Source organism: Arvicola amphibius, chromosome 5, assembly GCF_903992535.2.
Source record: "Arvicola amphibius chromosome 5, mArvAmp1.2, whole genome shotgun sequence".
Lineage (NCBI taxonomy): Eukaryota > Metazoa > Chordata > Mammalia > Rodentia > Cricetidae > Arvicola > Arvicola amphibius.
Window position 1 is genome coordinate 120,210,796 of NC_052051.1, and position 23,897 is coordinate 120,234,692.

A 23,897-nucleotide genomic window follows, 5' to 3' on the forward strand; every position below is an offset into this window, starting at 1 on the left:
CACCTCGCCCATGCTGCACATTAACACTGTGTTCCAGCTCTGAGGGAAGGCACATTCCCTGGAGAAGCCAGTGGGTGAGTTTCTTGTCTCATAGCAATCCACAGTGAACATGGTGTCCACAGACAGGAAAATAGTCGTGTACTGAGTAGCTTAAAAGTACTGGTTCAGCCATGGTGCCACAGGCCTTTATTCCAGTACTCAGGAGAAAGAGGAAGGTAGATCTCTGTGAGTTCAAGGCCAGCCTGGTCTACAAAGTGAGTTCCAGGACAGCCAGCGCTGTTACACAGAGAAACCCTGTCTCAAAAAACCAACCAACCAAACAAACAAACAACAAGAATAACAACAAACAAACAAACAACAAGAATAACAACAACCAAACAACCAAACAAACAAACAAAAAGCAGGAACAAAAACAAGAGTGCTGGTTCAAAGGAAAAAAAAAAAAAACAGGCTTTTCTGCTTTTATTCAGCCCGGCCTGAGCTTTCTTTTTCAAATACTACAATAGTAATGCTAGTGCAGAGATGTCAGGAAAGCATTTGAAGAGTCAAGCAGGTTCTTTTATTAAGCAGTTTTGAGCACAGCCTACACACCTGAGAAGGAGGAACTGAGGGTCGGCTGAGAAGATGGCATAGCTCCCTTTCCAGCTTGATGCCAACTGACTCCTCCAACCTGCCTTCCCTCCTTCTCACACTCATCTGGAGCAGGCACCTCTGCAGTGCCCCTTGACAGACGAGGGCATGAAGGCAAAGAGAGATGCAAAGACCGGCTCAGGGTCATCTAGGTGCTGAGTGTCAGAGCTGGGTCTGAGCCGGGATGAAGTGCGCATGTTGTAGCATGTGATAGATAGTGTGCACCGGGCAAGTCGTAGCTAGCTATTTATAGAATCGACCAAAGCCTTTACAATGGACTCTGTTCACTTCACACGGGGCATTCTGTAAATGCCAATAGCATTATGTGATTTGCTGGGAAAATGAGTAATGGCCCACCACCCCGAAGGTTTCCAGGCTTTACTCCCTTCCCTCCCAGTAGCTGAAGTGTCACTTTATCAGAAGGGCCTCAGGCTAAGCCGAGAGTGTAAATTCATACCTTGGCTTTGATCATTCTCTCCCCCAGAGCCTGCTCTTTGAAAACACAATCATATTTATCTATAATGAAATTGCTTTATGATTTGTTTACCCTCTGCTGTCCCTCCGCTGCACACAGGCTTTGCCCTGTACAAAGCCTGCACTGAGGTTGTCACTAACTGTAAGTAGAGGGGAGGAGGGCAGGAGAGGGGTAAGAAGATCCATTCTTGTCTAAGAGGCCTACTGCCAGAGCCTCGTCAGAGGCAGAGGGGATGACACATGGCTGCCAGTGTGGATGCTGTCCCAGACGCTGGAAGACGGGCAGCTGCATTTGAACTCAAGAGGTGCCCATTTTAGAAAAGCTTCGATGTGTGGGATACTGGGATACTGGCAGTGGTGAGATCTCTTTTGGAATCTTGAGGGTTTTTATTTTTCTCTCCTAAGCATTCCTGTAATCATCATTTGTCATTTACTAAAAGGAGCCTGGCTCCTTTCAGATGTTACTTTGCCCCAGGGAAAATGAAACTAAATGAATCGGACGGTGGCAAGACCTGGAAAAGCTTTTGCAGTGAAAACCAATCCTCAAGACGGAGCCCCCTCATCCGGATCTCCTGTTTCCTTCCGTCACCTACTTAACCCAAATCCTTGACTCATGGGTTCAGGAACCTCAATTTCCCCTGGGCTCTCCCAGGTTCTTCTCTTGCAGAGTAATGTGTGGGAGATGGTTGTGATGGTAAAGAATCAGTCATCAAAACGACAGCTAGAAACACTGACACACCCAAGTCTGTTTCCAAGAAGAAGAAAAAATAATGCCTCGAATTTCTGATTTGCAAATTAATGCCTTTTAAGAGTTAGCTTTGTTCACGGGGATAAAGATCTGTCCTTCATAAACTTCACATTGGAGTTTACTAAAAACGGCCAAACTTAGTTGACATGGGAAGAAATAGCCTCCAACTGATTCTGAGCTCATTTATTATTTTCTTTGAAATGGAGTAAAATAGGTTTGGGATAATATTAAATTTCTACAGTGTTAGAAGAGATGCTAAAACACTGAAATAAGACATTTATCACTCTGTGATCAAGAATGTTCTTATAATAACAATTATCTAAATGATGCAATTTGATATTGATATAGTTATCTCTGGGCTGGAGGCATCAAAGCCCATGATTCTAAGGAATTACTGAGTTTGATGCACATGAAGACAGCCAGGGCTGGCTGGAGCCAAGACCCCAAGCAGCCCCTACTCACCTTGGACTTCTCTTGGTGCAGTTCTATCTGGATGTCTGTGAGTTTGGTCCTGAGGTCTTCGTTGGCAGCTTGAAGGGCAACAATGAGTGCCTCGGGCTTCTCGCCCTTATTTCGCCCCTTCTTGGACATTGTTCCTTTCTAAACGGAGTCTTTTGGGTTTTAGTCCTCTCAAACAGGCACTGCCATGTTACTCTTTCATTTCCCGGAGTGAGATGTTGCAGCAACTACTGCGTGGTGTTCCTTGTTAAGGTCTTCGCAGTCGTTGCCCCAGAAGCCCTAGGGAGAGACAGAGACCAGAGTGACTATTTGGTGGGAAATGAATTTGTGCCGAAAATGCCATCTCCTGAGGCCCCCCTGTCTCCAGAACCTCCTCTATGCTATATTTTGTATCTAACTCACAGTGACGCTTCCAATTACATTGCCATCTGCTTATGATCCGTTACCCGAAACGCATGTCTTTCACATTGCCTGGTGCTGTTCGTGAGAACACCAACCCATTTTTCTGTCTTTCTCCATGTCACTCAATGATAGTTTGGGCATGAAAGTCCTTAAAGGAAGGCACACATATGGAGCTGTCCTAATACTCACACCTCAAAAAATAGGAAAATACTACGTATTATTCAATAGTTAAGATTTGAACAGTGGGGAATAACTAAGTTGATTCCTGGATTGAATCACTCACTCAGTTAATATTGCTATAGTTACTTTAAAATGTTTTGCTAGTACAATATTTTCTTTTTTAAGTCAGGGTTCTATGACAGAAAAATGAGTTAACTCCCCATTTACCTGCTACCTATCACCACCTATCTACCTAACCTCTATCTATCTATCATATATCTATCTATCATCTATCTATCTATCATCTATCTATCTATCTATCTATCTATCTATCTATCTATCTATCTATCTATCTATCATCTATCTATCATCTATCTATCTATCTATCATCTATCTATCTATCTATCATCTATCTATCTATCTATCTACCTAACCTCTATCTATCTATCTATCATCTATCTATCTATCTATCTATCTATCTATCTATCTATCTATCATCTATCTATCTATCATCTATCTATCTATCTATCATCTATCTATCTATCTATCATCTATCTATCATCTATCTATCTATCTATCTATCATCTATCTATCTACCTAACCTCTATCTATCTATCATCTATCTATCTATCTATCTATCTATCTATCTATCATCATCTATCTATCTATCTATCTATCTATCTATCATCTATCTATCTATCATCCATCTATCTATCTATCTATCTATCTATCATCTATCTATCATCTATCTATCTATCTATCTATCTATCTATCTATCTATCTATCTATCTATCAATCATCTATCTATCTATTTATCTATCTATCATCTATCTATCTATCTATCATCTATCTATCTATCTATCTATCAATCATCTATCTATCTATCTATCTATCAATCATCTATCTATCTATCTATCATCATCTATCTATCTATCTATCTATCATCTATCTATCTATCTATCTATCTATCTATCATCCATCTATCTATCTATCTATTATCTATCTATCTATCTATCTATCTATCTATCTATCTATCTATCATCTATCTATCTATCATCCATCTATCTATCTATCATCTATCTACCTGATCTACACCTACCTCCATTCATCATTAGCATTATTATCTGTCTTACCTTTCTAGAGGGTAAGTGTTTTGATTGCTTTATGTTTTTCTTTGATACAAGGTCTCACTGTGTATCCCTGGATGGCCTGACACTTGCTTTGTAGACCAGGCTGGCTGCAAATTCAAAGAGATCTGCCTGTCTCTGCCTTCCGAAAGCTACTGCTAGTATTAAAGGTGTGTAGTAGCATATCTGACTCTAATAACTGTTTTTATAAAACAAGCACAAAGTATTTTACAAGAATAGACAAGAACCTTTCTTTCTACCTTCCTTACATATTAGGAAATGTGCCAGAAGACAGCATCCTTGGTCTGGTACATGAGGAGTGGATGGGTACTAACAGATGTTGACACAGGTGAAGCATCCTGGGTCAAGAAAATGGCGGATGCTATGTGTGATACAACAGCCAAAAGTCTCAGAGGGTGTTCTGGAGAAGAATAAGATCTAATTAAGTATGGCCCTAAAATGGCCAGCAAACACTAATACTAGAAATGGTAGTTGGTAGAAGACTCAGGATAATTCCAATCTCAGAGTGTAGGTCTCATCTTCCAATAAGCAGTGGAGGGGGTGTTGAAGGCCCTGATTGGTGAGTATGTAACAGGGAAGGGTTTAGATGTTGATGTTCTGGTTAGAGAATGGGGAGACAATGGAGACGTGGGCACTGGAGAGGACCTTGCTCAGTTTGTCTAGGTAATGGAAGCCTAACCAGAATCCTGACAAGAGGAGAGAAAGAAGCTATGGTACGTCTTATCTACAGGTCCTTAAATACAGCATTGGGATAAAGGGGAAAGTAGAGTAAACTATGCACATCCAACTGTTACCATCAATGAGGAGGACAAGAGACCAGAGCTTCTCATGCATGCTTCCAGAGATGAGGTGGTGGTGTGCTGAGATGCTAATGATGAGAACTGAGAGCCCCAGACTGATCTGCCATGTGCTCCAGCAGCTGCTGCTCTCTACAGACCCTGGCATTTGGCTCCAAGAAATGAGATCCTGGGATGGGTGCCACCCTTTACAAACACTGCAGCTGTGCCCTTTGGAGTGTCACCAGGGGCCAGGGGTATGAGGGGAGGATGAGCTTGAGGCAAGAGAGAGCAAACTTGGCTACACAAATCATGGAATGATATGGCACATTCCACCCTGGCATTGCTATCAGAGCCAAGAAGCTGAGGCTACACAGGTTATAGGTCCCAGAAGACAATCAAGCACAGTTGCTCTGTTAAATGGGCATAATATTAAACTGACTCCTAGTTATCTGCTGCTATACACGGAGATGAGAGCCTCTCTCAGATCTCATCAGGGAAGGCAACTTTTGCAGGAGATGGTGATTGACGTAAAGACTCAAAACTAGTACAGGAGTGCTGAATAAGAGACTATTGAGTGGTCAGACCAAAATGAGACGTCTGTACCACTCCAACCAAACGATGCATTCAGGATGTAACAAGGTAATTATATATAGTGCTGGATAATTTTATGTCAACTTGACACAAGCTAAAGTCATCAGAAAGGTGGGAACCTTAGTGGAGAAAACGTCTCCATAAGATGGGGCTGTATAGCAAGCTTGTAGGGTATTTTCTCAACTAGTGATTACTGGGTGAGGACCTAGCCCATTGTGTGTGGGTTCACCCCTGGGCTGGCAGTACTGGGCTCTATAAGAAAGCAGGCTGAGGAAGCCATGAAGAACAAGGCCAGCAAGTATCTCCCCTCATGGCTTCTGCATCAGCTCCTTCCTCCAGGATCCTGCCCTGTTTGAGGTTTTGCCCTGACTTCCTTCAGTGATCAACATTGATTTGGAATTGCAAGTAAAATCAACCCTCCCTTTCCCAGGCTTACTTCAGTCATATTGTTTCCTGACCGCAAAGACGACCCTAAGTAGGACACTTATTTGCACTCACAGAGCTTGTGACAGAACATAGAGACCTGCACAAGCTCATGCCCGACAACATCCCAGCAAGGAGAAAGGTAGGGTGGGGCGTAAAGTCCCACTGCTAGCTGAGCAACTATAGATAACTCATCCCTGTTAGGAGAGGAAAATTTAGTTTTCTTTAAAGGCATAAGCCCTGGTAGATGAGCAAGGCTTCAGTGGATGGCCACAGCATCGTGAGTATATAGGCAACACAAATTGGCTTTAATAGGTTAAAAAGAATGAGGGCACAATGCTGAGTGGAGACGGAGAAGGGAATGGATCTGATAGGAGTCGGGGGTGTACAAACAGAATACGTTTTATGAAATTCTCAAGCACTGATCAAATGTTATTTGGAGGATGTGTAATCTACATTTACTAAGGCTGGCTTTTGAAAGATGTGAAGAAGTATCCATGTCATTCCTATCCAGCGGTGGCGTCTAGCTTTTATGATGGGACTTACATCTACAGGGACAAAACGCATTCTAGGAAGCGATGAATGGGTGAATGGGTCAAAGCCCAGGAACAACACGGGGCCGATTAAGAAGGCATGGATGCTTTTGAAAACAGCTGGTGTGAGAGCCGAGCCCCATTATACTGCCTTGCCCTAAGGGCCTGGCTCTGTACAGTACACGAGTTCGCTGAGCTATTCCAATCAAACCCTTCTTGGCATTTACTCGTTATGTTTTTTGACTTAGAAGAAGAGAGGTTAGTTAACTAGGAAAATGTTGTTCAGTTGTAAAATGGGAGAGCCTATAGTCAAATGCGCATCCGTCATTAACCTTTTTAGATACAGTAACATGTTCTTAGAGAGAGAGCAGGATTCAGATCTAGCTGCCAGCAGGCTACAGAGAGGGCACAGGATACAAGTACATCTGGCGCTTAATGAAATGGAATGGTAGGAGGTAGTCAGGACCCTGGAATTTGAAACCAGAAAAAGAAAAAAACTGGCTATTAATTACATTCCATTACTTTATATTCTTGAGCAAATAAATCTCTAAGTTTCTACACTCTTGCTGCAAAGTTGGGACTATAGTGTGCTTGTTATACTGGGCTCTTTCAAAGAGGAAATGCATTGAAGTGTGTGATGGAAACATTAGCATATATTGCTCTTATTATCATATTTACAGTTCTTCAAGGACATAACACTCTGCTAAACACCAGCTAAAACATAAAGTGCAGAACCAACACATTTATCTCTCCTTTGTTTTAAAAAGAGGGGACAGGGAAGGCACAGAGACCCTGTTAAAAAAGCAAAGAAATTCATGCTTATGCTTGCAGGGGAGCGAAGCTGTCACTGACAGGATAAGTATTCCCAGGGGTCTTTGGCTTTGTGGCTGCTTCTGCCTCAAGCTAGAAGCTGAATAAAGTCGTAATTAACCTGAAGCTTTCCACTAAGGCTGCTGCTGCTGCTAAGTTATGATTTGAAAGCAATGTAATATGAAATAGCTAGCGTTCGCATGTGTGGAGTCGAATGCTCCAGGAGTTCTGCATAATTGATACTGGAAAATGTCCATCCTGAGGAAGCTATGAAAGCTTATCTAAGCCTCTCTTCTTCCCAAAGTTGATGCTTTTGAGTGAGATGCTGTCACTATTTAAAATGTCTGAATTACCCTTGAGTACATTATACCCGCCAGCCAGGAGAGGCATGCTACGGCCCCTCCCCAAATGCAGATGTGTTTCATTGTGTGCTCATGAGTTAGGCACAGAAATATAATATAAAGGGCTTCTGCGTAAATCCTTTTAACTCTGGAGATCTAGTTTCCCTACAGGGAGGGGTTGATGTTGTGTGCCTGGAGAGGGAGAGGGCAGCTCTCCAATCCATTACACCTGTGGTAGGTGTTGCTATTCAGTAGAGTGGTAATTATGCACCTTCAGTATGGCAAGCTGTAGAGCTTGGATGTTTGTTTTTTAAGCTCTAGTCTCTCACCAAATTGCTCCCTTTTCACATAAAAATAGTAGATCTTAAAAATTAGTTAAAGTTTAATGCCATCACAACAACTCAAATTTAGCATTCTTGGTGTTTTTTATTTGTTTGTTTTTCAGATGTCCTACCAAAATTTCATTTTAGAAACACATTTATACAGTGTAGGGATACAAAGAGCTCTTAGCACACATGTAAGAAGCATCTATTCTCTCTAAGGGGGAAGGGATTTCCAGGGATGCTCAGAGGAAGCAGTGTCTGGTAGGAGGTGAAGGCCCCAGCAGGTGACATTTATCCCTGAACTCCCTGGTGAAATCCCTTCAGCTTTATCTTTTAAAACCAGATCAGATGTCACTTCTTGTCACCTTCCTTCATCCCTTTCAAATCTGAATCTCTGTTTTCACTTTGAAGCTATGTTTTGTAGCAATTGTCCCTCATTCGTTATGTACTCATTAATTTACAAGTATTAAATGAGGCACCTGGTACAGGACATAGATGTACTAAGAAAGAAACGATGCCTGTTCTTTCTAGTGTGCGCAGGGGAGGGGGGTTGATGGGAGCCAGCAGTTTGATAACTGCAGCATTTGCTCAGACAATGGATGAGAATCATAGCACATATTCTGGTGGGCCATAAGAGATCCCTTAGAGAAGGTGAGATAGACAAGCAAAAGAGAGTCATCCAGTTCATCATTAGAATGGGAAGGAACTATCTAGATGGAAGCACTGAATATCAGATTCTCCAGGTAAAAAGGACCGTGAAAGCTGGTGCAGAGCAAAACACTTCAGGAGCTTCATGAGCAACCAGTCAAACAGAAAAAGACAAGCTTGGAGATGTTGGCAGGGACTTGTAGCTTGAACCCTAATTGGCCTTAATAATAAAAACCCAGATTCAGATACTAGGGGGAGAAAGCCGAAAGAATAGAGAAGCAGAGCAGCCAGTCACTACAGTTGTTATCTCTACAAAATCCTCAGTCCTGAAAAGGGGCTGAGCTCCTGCCTCCATCTGTCTTACATTCCTCTCGGCTTCCAGTCATATCACTTCCTGTCTCCACCTCCCGAGTCCTGGGATTAAAGATTTGAGATCCCAAGTGCGGGGATCAAAGGTGGGAGTTCTGTTTCTCTTTTAGACTGGTTAAATCTCACATGGCCCAATGTGACCTTGAACTTCTGCTTTTCCCGCTCCCACTTTCCAAGTGCTGGGATTAAAGGCAAGTGCCACCTCTGCCAGACTTCTATGATTAATTTGTGGTTAGCTCCACCCTCTGATCTTCAGGTAAGCTTTATTTGTTAGAGCACAAAGAAAATACCGCCACGGGGAGTGGAGGGCAAAAAGCACCTGTTGTTACCACAGGGTTTCCGATAACGAAAATGACCCAGTGGAATTGAATTTTCATAATAATCCTCTGAAAATGAGGGACAGAATGGGCTTCAGGGCTTGTAGACAGGTGGGTCAATCTTAGCCTTTCCCTGAGACCTTGGGATGCAGAGAAGGAATATGACTTCATCTCTACAACTGAAAACAGATTTGGCAGCCAGTAATGGCCTGTGGGACCAGGACCTTGGGGGAACTGAGAGTTCAGATCGTGAGACCTCCCAACTCTTCCCACTCTATAATGGACTGTGGTCATCAGTTGTTCCATCTGTAATGCTCTTGAGATACCCTGCATTCCCTTTGTGCAGCATTGCTTGGTTAGCTTCCTACTAACTTCATCCACATTTGTAGCAGTTTTCTGCTGATTCTGTCCCCCCTTTCCTCTGAAAAATGTGTATATGATACTGTATTTTTCTTAAGTAAACTTGCTTGCAGGAGTCATCATCTGTTTAAGTCTTTCTCACCCCAAGCTTTCCTATCTTCTTCTTTATTTTCTCATTCTTTCTGGTCATCATCCCCCTTGGGATCCTGTCACTAAAGAACGGCATGGGGGTCCAGGTCAATCAAGGAGTTGGAAGAATGTGACCATGCCCATGGTTATGCAACTACTAGTTTTATTTCTGTTTTGTGCTTTTACAACGTTAGGTAAAAAGAATGCAGGGCCTTACCACACTAGACAAGCTCTCTACCACGGAGCAACATCCTCTGCTCCATTTGCTCTACAGTTGCTCTTCAGTAAGCAGTTGCTGTCACTGAAGAATAAAACAGCATCTTGCTTGCCTTTGTACACAAAGTACTTGTCCACAACGTATATCACAAAACACAGTTTACTAAGCTTTGGTCTCTACCCATAGAAAATGCCAAGAATGAGGAGCACAAGGTACCAAGTCTACAGATAGATACCTATACTAAGATTTACTGTGGGAAACCGCTACTGCTTTGTAAACACTTGAATAGATTTTTAAAGTTCAGACAAAGCTGCAGGGGTTAATTAAAGAATAAAGCAAAAGGCATTTTATGTAGGTCTCAGACTATATTTGTTTCTTTCTTGACTTATTTTGGTTTCCTGAGACCTGCTTTTGTCATACAGCTGAGGCTGGCCTCAAACTCTATCCTCCCACCTCTGCCTTCTGAGTGCTGGGAACAATTGGGTGTGCTACTAAGTTCGTTCATTCACTGAGGGTTCTCAGTCATTGTGACTGCCCATCACAGTCCCAAGCTTACTTTCAGTCCTCAGCACAGGGTGCACCTTGCATCATATTCTTTTATCTGGATTTAGACGAGCTTCGCAGGGATGGGCTGAGTCTCATGAGGAAAGGTAAGTCTCTGCGTGACAAGTATTTTTAAAACTTCATTCTCTCTCTAGATTCAGACAGAGTGCCTTACAGCTGTGGTGAGCGACAAATATCAACTCCCGGACACAAGGAACCCCCCTCCCCAGTCTCAGCAGGAAGTGATTAAGGTTAGACAGAGCAAGGAACACACATAAGCTCAGAGCCTCTGCCTGAGGCAGGCATTGCTGTACATTGCTGTACAAGATGGTGTGAGCAGAGAAGCACAGAGATTACTGGAGGAAGGTTTATGGAACTATATTTATAACCAGAGCAAGCTTTTCTATTTTAAGTATAAGTGAAATATACATAACTTATCCAGCTGTTTCCTTGGTAACAGCTCCCAAGGACCTTGAATTTAGGAAAAGAAAACCTATCGAGAAGACACCTTGTGAAGTGCCAAACAGAAACAGAAACATATAAATAGAAAGTGGCCCAAGTATGTCAGTTGTTCTACAAAATGGCAGAATAATTTCAACGCAAATTTTTACAATGACTGATGTAATACTTCTTAGGTAAAAGCACATAAATTTGAATAAAATAGATTTGAGCATTCAAAGATGGGTGTCCATAGTCCTATTATGAAAGCTCCATTTAATATTACACACTCCATGTAGTAATAACATTTTGTTTGTGTTGTGATATAATATAGTTATAAACTACAAAATAATGTGGATCATTTTAAAAAATAGGAAGGTCAGAGAAACGGCTTAGCTGGGAAAAGTCTGACAACCTGAATTTGATTCCCAGGCCCCACCCACATGGTAGATGCAGAGAACTAATCCTCACAGATTGTTCTCTGACCCCCACTTATGCACCTATACACACACACACCCACACACATGGCACACACAGACAATGAATTAAATTAATGAATGTTACAAAATTACAAAATAACATTCTGTGTTGAAAGTTCATTTCCTGCAGACTGTGGGGCGCTGTGGACTCCTGCATGCGTGTGTGTGTTCCAGTTGATGGCTCTTGAAAGAAAAGTTTTACTAAAGTGTTTATCCTAACTCTATAAACTATTCTCACTAGGGAAAACAAACCAAAATCAGTTCAGATACTATCTCTGAAACATAATACATTATGTTACAGTTGGACATAGTGCAGTATGTATGTACTAAATAAAGCTTCATATTCTCAATGGGGAAAATTTCAGGTGTGTGTGTTTGCTAGTGTGCGCGTGTGTGTGCACACACGCACACACGTACACACACACGAAGAAGGACTGCACCCTGAGTCTAAGATTCTGTCTACTTGATGCTCATCTCCTTGTTGAATCCCAGTGCTTACAACAGTGGGTACAAAGTGATTCTGAATATATAGTTCAGAGTTAATAGGCAACTTTGCATAAGGACTTTATAAGGCTGGAACCTGAAGGCTAACATGAAAGGGACAGAAAATCCTGGAAGGCAGGACACATGGATAGGAATAATTCATGTATTGTTATGTTTGATAAGAATGGTTCATTCTACGTGCTCAATATATGTGATTCAGACTGGTGTGGTGGAAGACATCTGTAATCAAAACACTCATGAAGCTGTAAAAAGGGGTTTCGTGTTTGATACCAACTATACTGAACAGAGAGACACTTTTTCAAAAACAAGCACAAAATCCAAAAAACAAAGATTAAAAAAGAAAGGAAAGAGGTGAGGAAAAAGAGTAAGTCCTGATGTCCTAGGTACTGATTTGGTTATCCTTACTGGGACTTTTATGTTTTAAAAAGGGTTTAGATGTGCTACTTTGTAATCCGTCACTGGGATATTCCGTGGTCCTAAGGTAGAACTTGCTGTTGCTGTTTTGTGGAATGGTCCTGATGTCTGACTTAATGCTAAACCTTGATGTTTCTACCCAGAGACCTGGGCTGCACTCAACAAAAGTGTCCTTCTCCAAGAGGGCAGCAGTTAGTTTGAGATGCGATGTGTTTCGAATAAGAGAGTAGGTGCTCAGCCCCAAATGGGACATCTTTCTCGGTCCCTCCCCCAGCAAGGCTCGGGAAACATGAGGAAAGAGTTAGCAGACAGAAAGTAGGGAATTCAAGAGCAAGACGATGAGGACAAGCACTGGGAAATGTGAATCTCGGCACTTTACCTGGCTAAGGCATTTATTTTTCTACACCAGTTGTGGTTGCCTGTTTATGACCTGTACATGATCCATTCGGGAAAATCCAGTCTGGATGTCAGAAGGGCCATGCTCTCCAGGTCCCATCCCCTCCCAAAGAGCTACTGGCAGTAGATAGCTGATGGGGAAGGAGACTCATTCAATGTGTTGCCATTTCCTATGCTCTGGTGGATGGCCCTGCCCCCATGTTCGTTGGGATAATATTGATTGTATTTAATGGATTATCAGAAAGATGTGAAATCAGGAAAGGAGTGTGTTGGAATTTGAGGGGATTTTGAGGGAGCTGGGGAGAGGAAATGAGGGGTGATTATGATCATATTCCATTGGATTTATGTATGAAATTCTCAAGATTAAGGAGAAATTAATAGGAAAATTGCTGTTTGTGTGTGTGCGTATGTACATGTGTGTAGGTGCATGTACCTGTGTGTACATGCATAGAGGCTAGAGGAAGACTTCCAGTGTGCTGCTTAATTACTCTCAGCCATATTCCTTTGATACAGAGTCTCTTACTGAACCTGGAGTTAGGCTGTTGGTGGGGATGGCCTCGCAATCCTTATGTTTTTATTTTATTTTATTTTTAATTATGAGGGCTGGAGACATGGCTCAGCAAGGAAGGATGCTATGGTACCAAGCCTCATGGCCTGGATGTCTCTTCCCATTCCTCTACCTCCCACCTCCACTGCACTGGGCTTACAGCTTCACGTTCCGCCTTTTCATGTGGCTTTTAAATGGTTCAGGCTTCTATTGTGGGTGCTGGGATCTAAACTGAGGTCCTCATGCTTCAGCAGTAGGAACGTTTAGGCACTGAATAAATCATCTTTCTATCCCCCTACGTTTGCCTTTAAGGAAGACTGTTCTTGTCGTCCTGTGTAGAACAGAGAGCAACTACAGCAAAAGGGCCAGACAGACATTCACTGTGATGTCCAGTCAGAGGAGAGAAGCTTGGACCGGGACAGAGAACCAGGGGTTTTCTTTCTTAAGCTAAAAGGACTGTAATTCATCCCACTCTCATATTTTGTTTTATTTTGACTGAATACCTTCTATTCATGAATGTGGATGACAAACACTGTGTACTTACATCCATTCCCCTATTTTGGACTTGAAACACAACTATGCAGTTATAGATCCATGCAGTTATAACATTTAACTACAGTTACAGCACTCTATAGAGAGAGACGGAGTCCATTGACAGAAGGTAATCCCCTCACTAAGAATCAAGAAGCACGGTCGACAGCAGCATCGAGACACATTTGGCAAAGTCTTCTGAGTATTGCTTCTCTCTGTCTGCTCTGTGACTGAGTGGCAGCCCAGGTGATACGCTGATTGTTGGGCAGCTGTGAGCAGTGAAGGTTGCGGATGACACAACACTCTAGTAAATGGCACAACAAAGAATGCAGAAAGTGGCAAAAGGATAAAAAAAAGTCCCTTGTGGTTTAGGAATAACCTAAACGAACAGACACGTTCAGGGACTTTAAAGTCAGGCCCTAAGTTCAATAGGCACATTCACATCCCCACGACCACACATTGTAAATACTAGGCTGAAGAGAAGAGATGAAGAAAGAAACGAAGGCATTGCCCTTGATCATGTGGTGTAGACGCAATTCCACTGTAGCTTGAACGACTTTGCTCCAGGAGCTTATGAATACAAAACACCTGTATCTGAAATAGTCCTTTTTTTTTTTTTTGAAGACTCACATTTAGAGAACAGCAGTACTTAATTTTTATCACTGGTTTACTTATTTATCATATGTTTATTTACCTATGAGAAGTTTCTTCTATAACTTACTTGAAATCAATATCAAAACTCTTTATGGAAGTAAATTTCAATGTGATAGAATCCGTGGCACTGAAGAAGAACCAGACAGCTCACATTTACACACGTGCAAAGATAAGTGTTCAAAGAGAAATCAGACACCAGCTTTCTTAATGTCAGGTGGCGAGATATCACAAGTCTCCTGAAGCTGTTCTTCCCCATTCCAAAGATACCTACAATAATGACTGTGCAGCTTCTATAATGGGAATCAAATATGGATTCTGGAGAAAAAAAATCAAAACACGAGAGAATTCAGTGAAGGAAATGGAAGAGGAAAAGGTTCAGGCGGGCGATCAGCTGAAGGCAGGAATGAGGCTGAACCCAAGAGATTGACACCAGTCAGTGAGAGCCGAGATTAATGCAAGTAAATATGTTGTTCCAAATCTGACATAGATTCAAGAGACAGTAACAGAAAGTAAGCTACATCCTGCTACAAATCTGGCTTGCTAGGAATCAACTGAGGAGAATTAACCAGGAAGTACACGTTGGCTCCCTTTCAGGAACTATAGTCAGAGGTCGACTAGATTGGAGCTTAAATAGATGCCATTTTGGAAACAATCAGGGACACTATTTTCTCTCAGCCTGCCTTTCTTAAAGAAGCCTCCCTGCCTCCTCCAGGGTGAAAATAAACTGCATTCCCTACCCTTTTCACCTCCCTTGCTTCAGTACCTCAATTTCTTCCGGCTTGAAGAAGCAGGACTTCCTTGGGTCTATTCATGACTCGCTTTCCAATGTTGGGCACAATGCCTCATAGCCAATACACAAAAACAAAAGGTTTGTAAAAAGCATACAAGAATGGAGCCTAAACGGCGGTGCCGATGAAGACTAGTGAGCTCTGTCAGTAGCCTCGGTGTCATTCCCCAGGTACATAGTTGTTCCAGGAGGAGGCACAGGTCACGTTAATGCTTGGCAGAGGCTTTCTTCCCCCTCATTAAACATAGCGATGCACAAACAGTATGTGAGCCCCACGAAAATTAAGCAAGTTATTTTTAAATGTTAGCAATCTGTATTTGAGAAGTACATTTTCCCTCAGTAGTTTCTTTGATTTATTACCTCGTGACACAGAAACCAGGAATGGTACTTTTTCATTTTCGGTTTTAATCTATTTCTCTAGACAGCTTTGTTAGGAAAAATGAAGCCCCAGGGCTGTTTTCTTCCACAGTTCAGAATGTCAGAAGGTTCAAGAATTTCCTGTGTGTGTAGTAAGCAATTTTCTGTTGCAAAGGGCTGGAGTCCTGGCCTGTAATATCCTTGACTGTGATAGCTTTGGTAAAGATAATTCTACCCCTCATCTGCCGACTCACCTCACGCTGTGAAGGATGGATGTTCCCAGGCTGCTAGTCGTCACCAGCATCATCATGGCCATTGACCATGCATTACGGGTGGTCAATGTGCTAAGCCATCGACATGCATTATCTGCTCAGGGCTCTGATGGGGGAGGGAAAATCATTTAGTCACCCCTGAGTGTATGATTTATGAATCCTCTCTACAACTTTCCCTCCACAGGGGAGGCAACATGTAAATAATGAACTGTAGTCTGCAGATATAATGAGAGCCACAGGAGCTGCACACCCGACATTGGGATGCACAGAGGAGGGCGTCTGCTCCCCGAGGGGAACACAGCACACTCCTGGCAGAAAGGATGGCCAAACTTAGTCTTGGAAGATGACAGAGGAGCTGCCATGTGGTCTGGAGAATAGGGAAGGAGGATCGAAGGAAAATTATATGAGAAGTGTCAGTAAGAACTAGGAATGGATCAAGGCTCTTGCCTGACTTGGACATGGAAGTAAAATGGCGGAGGAGAATTTTGTGAAGGCCCTTTTTATGGATGATATTAAATCTGCAATATTCTCATGTTTAAAATAACTGCTGTGGGAAGAGCATGGAGGAGGCCTTCTGTTTGGTCACTGTTGAGAAACATTTCACATCAGCGCTGAGATTTGTCTCATTTTCTTTCTTCTTTCTTTCTTTCTTTCTTTCTTTCTTTCTTTCTTTCTTTCTTTCTTTCTTTCTTCCTTCCTCCCTCCCTCCCTCCCTCCCTCCCTCCCTCCCTCCCTCCCTCCCTCTCTCTCTCTCTCTCTCTCTCTCTCTCTCTCTCTCTCTCTCTCTCTCTCTCTCTCTTTCTCTTTTTGAAACAGGGTCTCACTTTTTAGCACAGGCTGGCCTGGAAATTACTATGAATCTCAAACTCGCAGTAATCCTCCTGCTTCACCCTTACAAATGCTGAGATTACAGAGGTATGCCACTATGTCCAGCTCATTTAGAGTATTGGGAATATTTACATTTGCTTGTGTGTCACTCATCACAGTGATGCTCTGGACACTCTCACACAGGTTCTACCATTACCCAGATATTTCACCAAAACAGATTCATGGGGAAGTTACATCCTATTATTCAAATGAGGAAATTCATCTTTTTTTTTTTTTTTTGCTGTTTGCCAACATCACACAGTTCATATGTCTGCGAGCCACCCATCGACTTAATCTGTGTTTCTTGACAGCTGACTGTTTCCGACAGTTAGGAAATGACTGCACATCATGCTCAATTACTACGTTCAGAGGCCTAAAGGGCCTGATGGTTAGGGCAGTTCATTTGAAGATTCTTCTATGTTTGGTAATTATAACCTCTCAGTTAATATTTTATTATGTAAAATAAGGTACAGACAAGGGCGTCCATTACTTCTATAACCAGTATACAGAGAATAGCTATGCTATCCAAAATGATCACAAGAGTTGATTCAACAAGACAGGTTCAAATGCTGGGGTCTAGGGATGTGGTTCATAGACTTCTTGTAATATTAAAACAGTTAGTTCAAACTAAGTCTGATAAAATGCAACAAGTAGTAGCACACAATGATCATAATATCCCATTTTATCTGTTCAAATGGAGTAACAAGAGACTGGGTGAATATAAATATAATGGAAATTCTGCCCAAAGCAATGGAGCAAAGATTATATCCAAAGCATTTGATTGGAGAGTCTCAGACATGCAAAATATCTCTTAGAGAAGATCACTGAAAGTTTTACTAAGCAACAAGGGTACAAATGCTCCAAATTAATGCCAGATTGACCACTATTAAGGTATTGAATACTTCATAGCTGCTGTGATAGTTATTTGAATGTAATTGGTCCCCTTAAGCTCATATGGAGTGACACTATTAGAAGCCGTAAATTTGTTGTAGTAGGAATGACCGCGTTGGAAGATGTGCATCACTGTGGAGGTGAAATTTAAGCTCTCATATATGCTCAAGATACCACCCACTAAGACACATTTTCCTGTTGCCTGAAAGATGTAGGTCACTTTACCAGCATCATGCCTGTCTGCATGCTACCATGTTGCACCATGATGGTAACAGACTGAACCTCTGAATTGTAAGAGAGCCACTCCAATTAAACGATTTCCTTTATAAGAGTTACCATGGGCATGGTGTCTTTTCACAGCCATAGAAACTTAACTAAGACAAAAGTTGGCACCAGGAATGGGGTACTTCTGTGATAGGCCTGATCGTGGTTTTGTTTGGAGAAATATGGTCTTTGGTACTTCGCGTTAGCGTTAGAAAAGCAGTAGAATGTTTAAGTGCTGCTTAATGGGCCATATTAGTAGGAACATGGAAGACAGCAATGCTGAATATGACTTGTTGAACTGCAGACGCCTGGATCAAGAGGTTTGGAGAGAAGAATTTTAGCATGTTGCCTAGAAATCACTCTTGTGCTATTTTGGTGAAGAATGTTGCTGTCTTTTGCCATTGTCTGAAGAGTCTGCCTGAGGCTAACGTGAAGAGTTTTTCATTCATTCCATTGGCAGAGGAAATCTCAGAACAGGCTAGTATACACTAAAAGTGGTATTAGTTGTAACTTTAATGAAAAGTTATAATGGAAAGGAGCAGTCTGAGCAGCATAAATTACAAGAGGTAAAATTTAAGAAGATAATGAATACCAAAAAGTGAGGTGGAGCTAAATCCTCTGTTCAAGGAGATAAACAGAACTAAATATGGGATAAAGGCAGTGGTGGCCTTAGGGCAAGATTCTATGCAGCTAAATTTCCCATTTGTGAAAAGGAATTAAGGCCAGATCCTATAGCCATACTGATGAATTTCTTGCATATCACCATAGAACCTTCACCTGGCGATGGATGGAGATAGAGACAGAGCCCCACATTGGAGCACCAGACTGAGCTCCCAAGGTCCTGATGAGGAGCAGAAGGAGGGAGAACATAAGAAAGAAAGTCAGAACCGTGAGGGGTGCATTCACCCACTGAGACGGCAGGACAGAACTAATGGGAGATCACCAAGTCCAGTTGGAATGGGACTGATGGAACATGCGACCAAACCGGACTCTCTGAAAGTGGCTGACGGTGGAGGCTGACCGAGAAGCCAAGGTCAATGGCGATGGGCTTGGTCTCTACGACAAGGACGGGCTCTGTGTGAGCCTTGTCAGTTTGGTTGCTCACCTTCCTGGACCTGGGGGGATTTGGGAGGACCTTGGACTTAACATAGTGTAGGGAACCCTGATGGCTCTTTGGCCTAGAGAGGGAGGGAGTGGGGGTATGGGTGGAGGGGAGGGGAGGGAAGAGGAGGAGGAGGGGAGGAAATGGAAATTTTTAATTAAAAAATGAGAAAAAAAAAGAAAAGCTTAGAGCCCAGTGTGGTGGGACACACCTTCAATCCTAGCACTCAGAAAGAAGAGGTTTGCAGATCTCCTAGTTTGAGGCCAGCCTGATCTAGAATTCCAGTTTCAGGACAGTCAAGCTTTGGCAATGAAGGACAGAAAACTAGTGAAGACGTAATTGACCATTTCCAGCTCCAGTAAACAACAGAACTTGGCACTTTTGCCCACATGGTTCTGGAGTTAAGGATAATAAAAAGGGACTATGGAATTTGACCCAAGACAAAAGGAAAGTCATTGAGACCTGGCCTGTGTCGGGGTTGTCCCTGAATAGAGGCCTAGTAGAGAAGGCACTGGGTGAAGCTGTGAAGTTGAAGCCTGGGTTGCCTTGGAGACCCCAAGATGTTAGAGAGGCCAGAGTTGTGGGACACCTGCCAAAGAAAGCTGCTAACAGGGAGTGGAACCAACCCAAGAGAAAGAAGTGTGTTGTAGTCAACAAAGCTGAACAGAGTTGGAAATTCTAACGAGTGTTTTGACATCAAACATGGAGATGCAGGTTTCGAAGTTTGCCCAGCTGATTTTCAGTTTTGCTTTGGTCCAGTATTTCCTCACTATGCTCCCTTTCCTATGTCCTGGAATGGTGATGTATACCATGTATCATTATATGTTTCAAGTATGTGACCCCTTTTTTTGATTTTAATTTTATAGAGGAATTACAGTTAGATTCCATGGATCTCAGAAGTAGCTTTGTACTTTTTAACAATGTTGAGACTGTGATAGACTATGGGTACTTTTGAAGTTGGACTAAATGTATTTTTGTATCATTATAATGTTATGAGATTATGGAGGCCAGGGAGGCGAATGTGATGGTTTGAATGTAATTGGCCCCCACAAGCTCATAGGGGGTGGCACTATTAGGAGCTGTGGCTTTGTTGGAGTGGGTATGGCCTTGTTGGAGGAAGTGCCTCATTGCAGAGGTAGACTTTGAGGTCACGTATATACTCAAGATACTGCTCAATGAGACACAGCACTTTCTGTTGCCTGCAAGATGTAGGTCACTTGGCTACTTCTCCAGCACCATGCCTGTCTGCATGCCACCATGTTGTACCATGATGGTAATGGGCTGAACCTGTGAACTGTAAGTCACTTTAAATGTTTTCCTTTATAAGAATTTCCTTGGTCATGGTGTCTCTTCACAGCAACAGTAACTAAGACAACTGCCGAGCACTGTTCTTGGCATAAAAGGGTCAGGAAGGGTCAGAAATCAATCATTAACCATCAATAATACTTCATTGGCTTATGGAACTACCATTAGTGAGAGAACACACAATAAGCCGACTTACATACATGCTACACACAAGTATGTGCATGCAGTGCTGGAGTATTATAACATGTTAGGGGAAAAAAGCACAGAGGAAGAAGCAGAAAAGGGACGAGTTGAGAAGAGAAAGGAAACAGGAAATAATGTTGATGAGGGGAGGGGAAGAGGGACTGACCTGAAGTAAATAAGAGGATTTTATGTACATGTATGAAGTTATTATGCATTCTAGTTATTCTGGTGTATGATATTTAGTATAGTGAATACATGTTAATTTTTTTAACCAAAGAGATTTATGTAGGTCAGAGAGTGAATTATGCTACTGGGATACATTTGAAGGCTGTAAGAGAGTGGATAGGCCAGTGGGTGCCTAAGGAAGAAGCTAGTATAAGATTCCAGAGTAGGTTGAAGTATCCAAGACCTAGAACTTCAGGAAGTCAGGAGCCTGGAGTGAGGGAGGGAGTCAGGATAGCAGCCAAGCTGAGGGTTGGCATTAATGGAAGAGCAGCATGTATAGGCCATGCTGTGCCTTTTAAACTTCTTTTAATTGGTTCTGGCTTCTACTCAAAGAGGGTGGTGATACCCTGGGGACGTTAGGAGAGGTGTCCTGATCTGACTGGGTCCTGGGTCCTTAGCACTTTACTCTGCCTGTTCTAGTTAGAATAGAAAAAAAAACCCAGCATGAGGGTGGAAGCAAGGAGCTGGGCTCAGAGGCTTCTACAAGAATTCAGCACAGAGATGGTGCCATGATGTCTTAGAGCAGACAGGGAGCAGGAGGAGGTTGAGAGAAATTCTCATTGGGCTGCTCTGCACCACAATGACAGGATCCCTAAGTTGTTACTGCACTGAGTCACATCTAGGTGGCCAAGTATTAAATTGTACACTATATTGTTCCCCTCTGAAAGCAACTGAGCTTGTCGCCTGTGCAAGGCATTGTGCCTCCACTGAAGCTAGAAGAGGTGAAGGGATTGTCCTTGTCCTCAAAGAGCTACTTGCCTATAGACAAGACAATGGGGGTGCACCTTACTGCATGTGGAGTCAAGAGTATGGCCACAGAATATTTACTCAATGAAGGTAGACAATTTTAGGGTGGAAGGGAGATCTTTAAAAACAGTGCATAAAGGTGGTCCTTGTCGACACAGAGTTTATATTTAATAGCATGAGAGAAATGTGCATTGTTTAGGCCCAAAAATGTGAGCCTGTTTCTACCTTGTCTGATGGTCAGAGAGTTTGGAGGTTGCTCAAAATTGTTGACAAGTGTAGCTACACATCCTGACTCAGGATGTGGTTATTTGGCACTTTGGACATTAAGATGGCTCATACAAGTAGATCCATTCCATCCTGACAGTTGGTCAGGATATGAAAACATACTCTGCTCCTTCTTTTGTAATATGAAGTTACCTGGGGGAGTGGCTGCCTTCAGGATACTTGGTCTAGCTAGAGTGGCTTCACTGCCTAAACAACAGAGTGCTAATGACTTGATTCCTCAAAGTGTTAAAACAATTAATTGTTTGAGTTGTCCTTTGTATCATGTTAAAGAAGTCTTTTGCTGCTTTCTTCTCCCTTTTGGTATTGGGGTATAAAAGTGTATGGAAAATTAAATACAGGTGATTTCAGTATTCCCTGGAACTCCCTCCCGGTATTATTCTGTTTTTCTGTTTTGTTATTTTCACGTCTTTGTACTCTTTACTTATATTTCTAATCCCCATGCTCCTATTCTGGGTAAGTGACTGGTCCCTGACAATGTGTATTTTGTAGCATACTAAAGTTGTTAACGACAGACTTCATGGTAACCAAACTATGTGCTCTAGAAGTTAAAAATTAGGCATGAATCCATGTCCACATAAGAGAGAACATCTGTTTAAAGTCAATGACTTTAAAATATGTAGATTCATCTATACTGGCCAACAGACTAGCTGGACTTCAAAGTATATGATTAAGTCCCTAAATAAGTATATGCAAAATATGCCATTCATGTAAAAATGTATTATATCCATACTTACATAAATAATATTTGAATGCAAGTTTCTATGTGTATGTGTGTTCATATAAAAATACAAAAAACATTTTGAAATACATAAAGTATTCCATTGTACTCAAGATCAAAAGGTCTTTCCTTAGCTCCGTGTCTAAAGGTCTTTGAAGAACGTGGTTCCGCATCGACACAGAGAACCACTTCCTAAATATAATAGCAGCAGCACAGACACTGAGAGAAACAATTAATAAATGTGACCTCCTGCCGGGCGGCGGTGGCGCACGCCTTTAATCCCAGCACTCCGGAGGCAGAGGCAGGCGGATCTCTGTGAGTTCGAGACCAGCCTGGTCTACAAGAGCTAGTTCCAGGACAGGCTCCAAAGCTACAGAGAAACCCTGTCTCGAAATCCAAAAATAAATAAATAAATAAATAAAATAAATGTGACCTCCTGAAACTGAAAAGCTTCTGTAAAGCAAAGGACTCTCTGAATGTGGCCAACAGCGGGGGCTGACTGAGAAGCAAAGGACATTGGCGCTGGGCTCTGACTCTTCTGCATGGACGGGCTCTGTGGGAGCCTTTTGGTCGATCACCTTCCTGGACCTGGGGGGAGTTGGGAGGACCTTGGACTTAGCATAGAGTGGTGAACCCTGATGGCTCCTTGGCCTTGAGAGGGAGGGAGGGGAGGTATGGGTGGAGGGAAGGGGAGGGAAGGGGGAGAAGGAGGGGCGGGAAGGGGGAGGCGGAGGGAGGGGGAGGAGAAGGGAAGGAGATGGAAATTTTTAAATATAAAAAAAAAAATAAACCATGAGAAAGAAAAAAAAAGAAAAAAGAAAAATGACAGCCTACAGAATGAGAAAAGATCTTCAGTAACCCCACATCAGACAGAGGTCTCCAAAATATACAAAGAACTCAAGAAATTGGTCATCAAAAGAACAGATAATTCAATTGAAAAATGGAGTACAGACCTAAACAGAGAACTCTCAAAAGAGGAATCTAAAATGGCTGAAAACACTTAAAGAAATGTTCAACATCCTTAGTCATCAGAGAAATACAAATCAAAACAACTCTGAGATTCCATCTTACACCTCTAAGAATGACCAAGATCAAAAACACTGATGACAACTTATGCTGGAGAGTTTGTGGGGAAAAGGGAACACTTCTGCATTGCTGGTGGGAATGCAAGCTGGTACAGCCTCTTTAGATGTCAGTGTGGTGATTTCTCAGAAAATTAGGAAACAACCTTCCTCAAGACCCAGTAATACCACTTTTGGGTATATATCCAAAGGATGCTCAATCATGCCACAAGGATATATGCTCAACTATGTTCATAGCAGCATTGTTTGTCATAACCAGAACCTGGAAACAACCTAAATGCCCCTTGACTGAAGAATGGATAAGGAAAATGTTATACATTTACACAATAGAGAGCTACACGGCAGAAAAAAATAACATCTTGAATTTTGCAGGAAAATGGATGGAGCTAGAAAACATTATTTTGAGTGAGGTAACCCAGACACAGAAAGACAATTATCACATGTAC

General features: G+C 42.2%; 1 protein-coding gene across 2 annotated transcripts in view; it reads right to left on the reverse strand.

Moving 5' to 3' along the window:
- Jakmip2 (janus kinase and microtubule interacting protein 2) overlaps positions 1 to 2,443 on the reverse strand; it is a 49,703-nt gene extending 47,260 nt beyond the window's left edge. For both annotated transcript variants that reach the window (XM_038330756.1, XM_038330755.1), the window contains exon 1: positions 2,315 to 2,443. In XM_038330756.1, coding sequence (XP_038186684.1) covers positions 2,315 to 2,443 — 129 coding nt within the window. The remainder of the gene's footprint in view (positions 1 to 2,314) is intronic.
- Positions 2,444 to 23,897: the final 21,454 nt, after the last annotated feature.